The sequence below is a fragment of the Octopus sinensis genome, linkage group LG4 (assembly GCF_006345805.1).
Source record: "Octopus sinensis linkage group LG4, ASM634580v1, whole genome shotgun sequence".
Classification (NCBI taxonomy): Eukaryota; Metazoa; Mollusca; class Cephalopoda; order Octopoda; family Octopodidae; genus Octopus; species Octopus sinensis.
Window position 1 is genome coordinate 118,746,423 of NC_043000.1, and position 11,099 is coordinate 118,757,521.

Here is an 11,099-nt window from a genome sequence, read left to right on the forward strand (position 1 = left end):
TCTTTTGCCGAACTGTTAAGTTATGGGGATGTAAACACACTAACATCAATTATCAAGCAATGATGAGGGGACAAACACAGACACCCTAACATATACACACACACACATATATACAGGGGTTGGACAAAATAATGGAAACACCTTAAAATTTCAAACAAATTTATTTTAATATGTGGTAGGACTGCCTTTAGCAGTAATTACAGCTTGAGTTCTATGAGGTATGGACTTGTACAAAGTTTGAATTGTTTCCAAAGGAATTTTTGTCCATTCTTCAGCTAAAAGTCTCCAGTTCATGTAGTGATGATGGTGGAGGATATCGACTCATCACTTGTGTTTCTAAAATGCACCATAAATGTTCAATGATATTGAGATCTGGGAAGTGTGGTGGCCAGATAAGATGTTTAACTTCACTAGAATGTTCCTCGTGCCATTCAGTAACAAATTTAGCTGTGTGAATTGGTGCATTATCATACTGAAAAATTGCATTTCCCTCCGGAAACAGTTCCACAACCATAGGATGAATTTAAATCAGACAGAATGCTTAAATAGCCTTGACTATTAATTCTGCCATGAAGGGAAACCATTGGGCCAGCAGATTTCCAAGATATACCCCACCAGATCATCACAGATCCTCCTCCATGTTTAACAGTTGGAAGAAGGCAGTCTGGGTCAAATGGATCTTTTGGCTGTCTCCACGCGTATATTTGGCCGGTGGTCAGAAATAGGGTAAAGGATGACTTGTCCAAGAAAATATCATTCTTCTACTGCTCTAGGGACCAATTCTGTAGGTTTTTACTCCATTCTAAATGCTTTGCAACGTTTGTTTTTGAAAGTAGTGGTTTTCTGATTGCAGCCTTCCCATGAAATCCAGCTTTGTGCAGCTCCCAGCGAACAGTTTTTATGGGAACTGAGTTCTCAAGGTGGTCATTAAACTCTGCAGTAATTTTGGGAGCTGTACTTTCGTGATCCTTTCTAACAATTCACGTAAGAGTCCGACGGTCCCTCTCTGAAAGTGTTGGTTTTCTTCTGGAGTTCTGTTTCAACAAGGAGGTTTTTCCCTCTTTCTCAAAGGCTGTTATTACTTTCGAGACAGTACTTCTTGATACACCATACATTTCGGCTGTTTTCTTTACGCTAGCACTTGCCATACAAGGAACAACAATTTGACCTCATTGAAAGTCTGATAGATCTGTCATTTTAATGAATTTTAATTACCTTTTTCTGATAATATCTGAAAACAAACAGCAATTTTAACAAACCATATTAAGCAACTCTAATAATAAATAAAAAAAACATAAAAATAAACAAGCTTTTGATGGTTTCATAGATATTTCAAAATTATGATGCTATCATGCTAGGTGTTTCCATTATTTTGTCCAACTACTATATATATGTAATGGGCTTCTTTCAGTTTCCATCTACCAAATCCACTCACAAGGCTTTGGTCACCCCGAAACTATAGTAGAAGGTGCCATGCAGTGGGACTGAACCTAAAACCATGTTGTTGGTAAGCAAGCTACTTACAACACAGCCACAGTTTAATAACATCAAGTATTTTCTTTTCAAAGTTCCTCTTTTCTCCTCTTTTAACATGAACAAGTTGTACGAAACATCGTGAGATACAATATGGAGGTGAAACAGAAGTATGGTGTAATAAAATACACTGGTAGCACTTCAATTATAGCAAAATGTGTGACATTAACTACTTACAAACAAACAGGAAGGACTACCTTAATCTTTTCTAGTATCTTATATATTGGTTTCAAATTTTAGCACAAGGACATCTAGTTTAAGGGGTGGGGTTAGTTAATACATTGATCCTAATGCTTGACTGTTATTTTATTGACCCCCCCCCCACCCAGAATTGACCTCAGATTATATTAAACACCACACAAGTGAAGTCATGAAATTGCGTTGTATAATGTTTAAGATGTTCATAATATTACCACAAGAACCAGAAATGAAATCAAAAACATGATTTTCAAGTAGACTATTACAGGTCTCGTTCACAAATGTTTTTAAACAAACGAACATAAGGATAAATGTTTTCTTCAAACATTCATTTCATGTTTCAAAAAAATATTCAAAAGAAAAATCAGGCTCAGTTGACCAGCTGATCATCAGAAACAAGTGTGTGTGTGTGTTTGTGTAACTTTACCTTAACATCACAGGTTGGTTGTAAACAAGAATGTAGCTCATTTCCAGTCTTCTATAGAAAAATGGATGTCTGGCTACAAGGAAATATTATTTTGCTTGGAAACAGGTGAGGGCTAGTAACAAGAAAGGTATCTGACCATAGAAAATCTGCTTCTACAAATTCTGTCAAGTATGGAAAAGTAGATGTTAAGCAATGATACTGATGATGATGTTAGGATGTAAAGCACCAATCTGGCAGAAACATTAGCACGCCGAGTGAAATGCTTAGCAGTATTTCATCTTTCTTTATGTTCTGAGTTCAAATTTCGCTGAGGTCAATTTTGCCTTTCATCCTTTCAGAGTTGATAAATTAAGTACCAGTTGCATACTGGGGCCGATCTAATTGACTGACTCCTCCCCAAAAATTTCGAGCCTTGTGTATAGAGTTGAAAAGGATGATGTTAGGATGTTATAAGAAGGAAATTTGGCTGCTATTTCTTGTTGGTCTACAAAGAAATTCCTGCCTTATTGAAGGCTCTTCTCTCTAAGCAGGAACTATTTATATTAGTACAAGAAAGAATGTTGAACTTAAGAGGGGAAGAAATCATTCTGCATAGAAATGTGCAGATAATAGTGGCTGAAATAGTGATGGCAGTTGATGAAAAGAAGAAGTATGGTGTATCAAGAAGTACTGTCTCGAAAGTAATGACAGCCTTTGAGAAAGAAGGAAAAACCACCTCATTGAAACAGAACTCCAGAAGAAAACCAAAACTTTCAGATAGGGACTGTCGGACTCTTATGTGAATTGTTAGAAGAAAGTAGTTTCATACGTCCCTTAAGAAGATGTTCCAAATATAATATTGATACAAATGGATACAGATACGAGTGAAGAAGCTTCAGATCGTGAGATCAGTTCCGCGCTGTAAACATTGGGAAGAGAATTTGGCAAGAAATGTATACAGGAGTGGCTGTGTGGTAAGTAGCTTGCTTACCATCAACGTGGTCCTGGGTTCAGTCCCACTGTGTGGCACCTTGGGCAAGTGTCTTCTACTATAGCCTCGGGCCAACCAAAGCCTTGTGAGTGGATTTGGTAGACGGAAAATGGAAGAAACCTGTCGTATATTATATATATATGTATATATATGTGTGTGTATATGTTTTTGTGTCTGTTTGTCCCTGTAACATAGCAATTCGGCAAAAGAGACCAATAGAATAAGTACAAGGATTACAAAAAATAGGCTCTGGGGTTGATTTGCTCAACTAAAGGTGGTGCTCCAGCATTGCCACAATCAAAGTCAGGAAGGGCATTCAGCTATAGAAACCATACCAAAGTAGACATTGGAGTTTGGCACAGTCTTTTAGCTCATCAGCTCCTGTCAATCCAACCAACCCATGCCAGCATGGAAAAATGAATGTTAAACAATTATGATGATGATCTACCAAATCTACTCACAAAGCTTTAGCCAGCCAGGACCGGGACTTTAGTAGAAGACACTTGCCCAAGATACAATACAATGGCACTGAACCCAAAATTCATGTAATTGGAAGCTAACTTCTTAATTAAACAGTTATACAAAATAATGGCAAAGAATACTTTAAATTCACAAGAAATTACACAGATGGCAATACTGTCGTTGTTTGTTCCTTCTCGAGCCAGGCCTCGCTCATAAGGGCCAGTTTCCTTGGTGTATAGGTTCCTCACCTGGACGGGACGCCGGTCCATCGCAGGTGAGCTGCAAGATGCAGGAGGAAGAATGAGAGAAAGTTGTGGCGAAAGAGTCAGCAGAAGTTTGCCATTATCTTCTACCGGAGCCGCGTGGAGCTTAGGTGTTTCGCTCATAAACACACACATCACCCGGTCTGAGATTCGAACCCGCGATCCCTCGACTGTGAGTCCGCTGCTCTAGCCACTAGGCCATGTGCCTCCACACATGTCAATACTGGTTATGGACAAATTAACAGTATAAACAGTACCATGTTAGAAAAAATTCTAGTGAACCCACACTATCAGAATAAGGTTAGAACTTTAAGGAGAGGGTATGGGTTTGCCTCATTATACAGCTGCCAGAGAATTTTTTTAATATTCTGAAATGATGGACAGCAGCATTTAACTCTTTGCAGTGCATTTATTTCAATTAATTTTCAAAATAATGAAGAATTTAATAAAATAACTTAGTAATTATTGGTTTCAAATTTTGGCACAAGGCCAGCAACCCTATGGTTTTGGGTTCAGTCTCACACCATGGTACCTATTACCTCAAGTCAACCAATGCCTTGTCAGAGGATTCGGTAGATGGAAACTGAAAGAAGTCTATCATATGTGTGTGTGTCCCACAACCATGTGTTTACATCCTCATAACTTAGCAGTTCAGTAAAGGGAACCAATAGAATAAGTACCAGGCTTGTAAAAAAAAATGTACTGGGGTCAATACATTCAATTACAAATCCTTCAAGGTGGTGCTCCAGCATGGCAACAGTCAATTGACTCAGGCAATATCAAAATAACACCAGACAACATCAACACTTGTGTCATACACAAAAGGCTTCACTGTAAGTCTAACTAATTTATTAACGAGTAAAGCTTTATAATTCTTCTTAACATTAGCAGGACTGGATTCTTCACCTACCTTTAAGGACCAGAATGCATCAATTGATGCAAAGATGTTTTTCTGCCAGTGTCGCCTGACTGGCTCCTGTGCTGGTGGCACATAAAATGTACCATTTGAGCATGGTCGTTGCCAGTGTCACTTGACTGGCCCCTGTGCCGGTGGGATGTCAAAAGTACCATTTGAGCGTCGTCATTTCCAGTGTCACTTGATGGCTCCCATGTCGGTGGCACATAAAATGCACCATTTGAGCATGGTCAATGCCAGTACCGCCTGACTGGCCCCTATGCTGGTGGCACATAAAAAACACCTACTACACTCTTGGAGTGGTTTGTGTTAGGAAGGGCATCCAGCTGTAGAAAACCTGCCAGATCAGATTGGAGCCTGGTACTGCCTTCTGGCTTGCCAGTCCTCAGTCAAGTTGTCCAACCCATAACAGCATGAGAAGCGATGATGATGATGATGAAGGAGAAAAAGAAAAGGAGAAGTGGAAAACCTTTATTAAATGTATAACTCTATTGAATTTTATGGCTTCTCGATGATATTAGTCACAATTGTTTGATATTTTGAAAGAAATCTATCCTCACAAAATAAAAAGAAATTTATTGAAATTCTAAACATTCATACTCTCTTTTAGTCTTTTACTCATTTCAGTCATTTGACTACGGCCATGCTGGAGCACCGCATGTAGTCGAGCAAATCGACCCCAGGACTTATTCTTTGTAAGCCTAGAACTGATTCTATCGGCCTCTTTTGCCGAACCGCTAAGTTACGTGGACGTAAACACACCAACATCGGTTGTTAAGCGATGTTGGGGGGACAAACACAGACATACACACACACATATATATATATATGTACATATAACAATGAGCTTCTTTCAGTTTCCGTCTACCAAATCCACTCACAAGGCTTTGGTCGGCCCGAGGCTATAATAGAAGACACTTGCCCAAGGTGCCACGCAGTGGGACTGAACCCAGAATCATGTGGTTGGTAAACAAGCTTCGAACCACACAGCCACTCCTACACCTATCAGAACATTTTAGCACACATTGCATACATAGATTCTTTTTTTTTTTACAGACTCCATACATTTCTGTGGTTCTGTTTCAGCATTTTGTTTTCACACACATACATTTGACTTTAGTTCCAGAGGTAGAACTTTCTTCAAAAGGGTATTTGATAGTACATGAACAACCGCAAGGTGAATCACCACAAATTTCTTTTGCAACATTTTGAATATCTTCCCATCGACTAATGACTGAATTGCGCAGCTGTTTTAAGAGCAATATCCAAAATATTATAAAAAACATGCATTAGCCATTGTCTACTGCTTGCTTTGACTGAATAAAGTTTTGCGATTTGGTCAATCACATCATCTACGCCTACCTTATTCTTGTTATAAAAAAAAGTATGGTGTCAGGCATTTTTTCGAGGTTATTTTCAGAAGAATCTTCTACATGTTGATGCAAGGTACTCCAAACAACAACATACTTTGATTTTTAACACTGGTATGATATAAGTGAGACAGTGGGCTTTTCTGTGGATTTCAAAACCAGTTTCATGCACTGGTTCCACCTGTTCTACTGCTTCTGGCAATTCCCTTCTGTTGTCATGAACTGCTCTGGCCAAACTGCAGTTTTGTTTTGTGAGCTATGCAATTACTGAATATCTAAAACATTGTCACATGTATTTATAAACAAAAGCAGGTGCAAGTTTTCAAAAGTTGCCAATGCATCCATTAATTGACGCACGTGATCCATATAGGAAGTGGTTTATTTTTTTTTTTTACAGTTGGTGCAAGCAACCTATAATTTATAGTGTCTAAAGATATCATAAAACTATGAAAATTCAAGCACTATGATGTCAAAATCTACAATAGTTTTGGAACTGTGCGCAATTAAGATTTCAAAATTCATCAAATGACTCACTCGGTCCTTCTTGTGTTAATGAATTGATATATATGACAGACTTCTTTCAGTTTCCGTCTACCAAATCCACTCACAAGTCTTTGGTCAGCCGAAGGCTATAGCAAAAGACACTTGCCCAAAGTGCCAAGCAGTGGGACTGAACCTGGAACCACGTTATTGGGAAGCAAGCTTCTTACCACACAGCCATGCCTAAATCTCTCTTTATACAATTTGCCAGCTCAATCCATCACTAGTGTCTTCAAATTCTACAGTTTTTCTGTTTTGTTTTATTTAAAGAAAAGTATTATGATTCCAATTTACTGGCTGCAGTGAAGCATTATCAGTTTTGTAGAGAAAACAGCCAGCAAACTCTTCACAAAACCATCTCAATGCTGGCACCAGCAACCCTATGACAGGCTCTAACAATTGTATGCCATGAGGAAGAAGAAAAGTCTTACATCAGAATATGTTACCAGAAATGGAATGGTTACTGATTGTTACAGAATAAATAAACTGGGATCCTGTAACTCTTTTGAATATTTCATGTCTCCCTAAGAGCTCTGCCCAAGATTTTAGACCTCATCTTCTTACCATCATGCGATATATTCCACTATTGGTATCACCTGCCAGATTGCACAACAAGCTGGAATTACATTAGTCAAGGTTCAATTATCTAAAACATATCAGACTATTCTCAATTGCATTGAACAAAAATGCCTTTGAAATTGGTTGCTAAATCCTCATTCATCAACACACTACAACCACTACCAGTGTAATACTCCAGCGTGTAGACACAGGAGCGGCTGTGTGGTAAAGTAGCTTGCTTCCCAAACACATGGTACTGGGTTCAGTCCCACTGTGTGGCACCTTGGGCAAGTATCTTCTACTGTAGCCTCGGACCGACCAAAGCCTTGTGAGTGGATTTGGTAGACGGAAACGGAAACTGTATATGTATATATATATATATATATATATAGGTATGTGTGTTTGTGTGTCTGTGTTTGTCACCCCAACATCGTTTGAAAACCGATGCTGGTGTGTTTACATCTCCGTAACTTAGCAGTTCAGCAAAAGAGATCGATAGAATAAGTACTAGGCTTACAAAGAATATGTCCTAAAGGCGGTGCTCCAGCATGACTGCAGTCAAATGACTGAAACAAGTAAAAGAGTAAATACATACTCCCTCTGTGTCTTCTTTCAAATTTACCTGCTTCTCCTACAAAGTATTTCATCCAAACTCTTACCTAGTACCATCTTAAGATACAGGCACACAGGGCAATTGCTAAGGGTTTCACAGACCTAGGGACACAATTCTGATCTATGTATGCTGTAACTTAGTGTCAATCAATAACTACTATAGGTCAAGGTACCAGCAACTCGGGCAGTCGCCCAGGGTATCATGTGTTTTTTAGTCTACATTTTCTATTTTGCTCCTTGTGAAAGTTTTTAAAAACTATACTTGTAAGGGTGCCGAAGTTCAACTAATCTAGCGCCAGCAACCCTAAGGCAGGCCCTAACAATAGGACCCAGTGCATTGATTTGCCTGGGGATCTCACAGGCCTAGGAATCTGATTCTGGTCTATGTATGTTGTAGATTGCTGTCAATAAATAAATACTACATGGCCCAATGCATTAAATTTGACCAGAGGCACTGCTAAGACATCCCTAGAATGATTGCTCGCTAGAATTCTCTCTGCGTGTATGATTTGTCTGTAGACATCAACAGGTAGAAATTCAAGTTGAACATCAACTTGGAAGGACCTGCAATGGATATGGATACACTCCCATCCTTTGGAGGCTAATTTAAAACGAAGACAAAATTGGTTTGGTTTCTGGTTTCTTAATGAAAGTGAAAAGATTATTAAAAAGTGAGTTTCGAAATAAAAGACATCGAAGTTTGTTCTAATTGAATCAAATACATACTTTTGTTGACCACAAACAGATATCATGCCAGTAACAGTTAGAATAATGTGAATGGGTCAACGATATTTAAGATCGATTTCAAATTCCGCCGAGGTCGACTTTGCCTTTCATCATTTCGAGGTCGATAAATTAAGTACCAGTTACGCACTGAGCTCGATCTAATCGACTTAATCCCTTTGTCTGTCCTTGTTTGTCCTCTCTGTGTTTAGCCCCTTGTAGGTAGTAAAGAAATAGGTATTTAAGATCGATGTCAACATAACACGAATTAACAGATTGTAAGCTTGGGAAGATGTCATGCGATAAACCGAACATCCCACGATAATGAAAGTTCAAAGCTTGTTTACGTAAGGGAGATAATGATTTCATACCAAAAAATGTCCAGTAAATAATTGCTTATAAAGTACTTACATGGCAATATAATATCCCGGAGAGCTCTTACTTCGTCTGAAAATACCCAGTAACATCCTTTGTAGCTTTGGCCACTCATAGAGTCCGGTCTTTTATAACCATCATAACATACTTCCCATAAACCTGCACTAATGAAATTTGGATCACCACCTTCATGTCGATCGATCCAGTGTGAACTAGAAAAACAAATCAGTTTGAACAGTCCTGCTAGAAAGGTCCCAGTAAGACCTGCGATGAAGAAGATCTTCGGGAAATTCCGCTCAGTGGGCATGGCAGTTCCAGTGTGGACGATAAGCGGAAGTTGATGTTAGACCTTATCCCCCGAAGCTGTGATAAATAAATAAAAATTGTGATGTGGGAACAGATGGAAAATTATTTCTGTGAATAAACAGCGCCTTTTTTTTTTTTTTCTTTTCAATATAACTCCCCCCTCGGCTTTTTTGTTACGAAGTGGTCGCTTACCACCTTTAGACTGTTCTACTTATTTTTTAATGTGGTTATCTACCTGCATTACCTGCGTGACGTCACCTAGGTGTGCCAGTCATTGATTGTTAGTGACTACTGCTACGTTTAGTACGATTGAAGTGCAGTGACAGCTTTTTCTTAATATATTTTTAACTGATCAATTGTGTATGTATGCGCGCGGTCAATAAAATCGTTTGGGAAAAGTTCAACTGATAATAGTAAAGCAACACAAAAGGTTTTTAGGTTAGCAGCAGAAATTAAGGGGGAAAAAATCAACAAAAAATTGATTTTATTAAAGATGCCAGATACTAATCATAGTTTTTTTACGAATTGTGGATTCTCTTAGAAAATATATTATCATCACCACTTTCTATACAGATTATCCCGTGGGTGGCATAATGTGTTAGATTGTAATGGTGGGACGAAAAGAAATTGTCTCTCTGAAGAGAATAAACTAAATAAAATATAAATAGACAGGAATTGAAACTTATATAAGTTAGCACTAGCGAGCTATCATATCTTTTAAACTCATAAAGATGGCCAAAAAGAAAATACCACAAGCAATTTTTTGCCGTTAGACCTAAATGATTCTAGTGAAAGCTGTTGATGGCTAGCTGTTCAAAGTATTAATTTTAACATAGTCCATTTGCTGTATAACATCAAGCAAACTTTTAGAAAACCTACGACTTCAAATGAAAAGAGTATGATAGCATTTAATTTGATAGGATTCAAATAATAACAACGTACTGGACAAGCAAATCTTTTCAGATTAAAGAATGTTGAGGATTATTAGGTTATTTTTATCCATTAATCTATAATTCTGAAGCCAGAAACTGCTACACAAATAATGGGTTTATAAACAGACGGTTGTGTGTGTGAACTGGTCGTGTGGATAAAATATTGAATAGTTCAAAAATTTTGGCTTCAGGATCATAGCAAGAGTTTCGTTGTATTTCTGGGTTATTGAAAATTGGTTCTATATTTTCTGGGGAAAATTAGTAAAACCGTCATCATTAATGTAAAATATTATTATATAACAGTTTATTTTCGAATAATGTTACAACCTACAAGGACCCACAGATAGATTTGAACCCGTGAAAATATCTGACTTAATTTTCATTAACCAATTTAAATTTTCGCTCCAAGAATTGTCACCAGTATTGTTAATAAAGAAATCATTATTTTAAATATCCCATACATTTGTGAAATAATAAATACTTGATATTTTGTGATGAAATCAATGAACAGTTAGTTCTACCGATTTCTCCATGGAAATATATCTATTTTCAACAACCCAGAAATAGAACGAAACCCTTGTATGATCATGAAATCAGAATTTCCAAAGTCAGGCAAGATTTCATCTGCTCAGTTATGTACAACTGTCTCTTCTTAAACTCATTATTTTGAGTAGGATTTCCCGGGTTTTGTGATTTTTAAATAACGCATAATCTGACAGCGAAAATCAAGACGTATACCGTAAATTATATAATTAATCTGCCAGTGAATTGCTTCGATTCTTATCTGTTTATTTTCATTTACGTGGAAAATGCTTTTAGGTAGGGAATCCCGATTTAATAAATACTGCTCAAAATGAAAAGAAATCGATTCTGACTAATCTGATATTTATTTGACAATCAAAATAAATTTAGGG

The 11,099-nt window shown here is 37.6% G+C and overlaps 1 protein-coding gene across 2 annotated transcripts in view; it reads right to left on the reverse strand.

The window, feature by feature from the left end:
* Positions 1 to 11,099, reverse strand: part of LOC115211099 — a 54,799-nt gene that overhangs the window by 38,175 nt on the left and 5,525 nt on the right. The window contains exon 1 of one of the 2 annotated variants that reach the window (XM_029779992.2): positions 8,984 to 9,451. The exons of the other annotated variant lie outside the window; for it this stretch is intronic. Within the exon in view, the coding sequence (XP_029635852.1) occupies positions 8,984 to 9,254 (271 nt within the window). The 5' untranslated portion in view covers positions 9,255 to 9,451. Of the gene's footprint in view, positions 1 to 8,983; positions 9,452 to 11,099 lie in introns of those variants that run through there. 2 annotated transcript variants of the gene reach the window in all.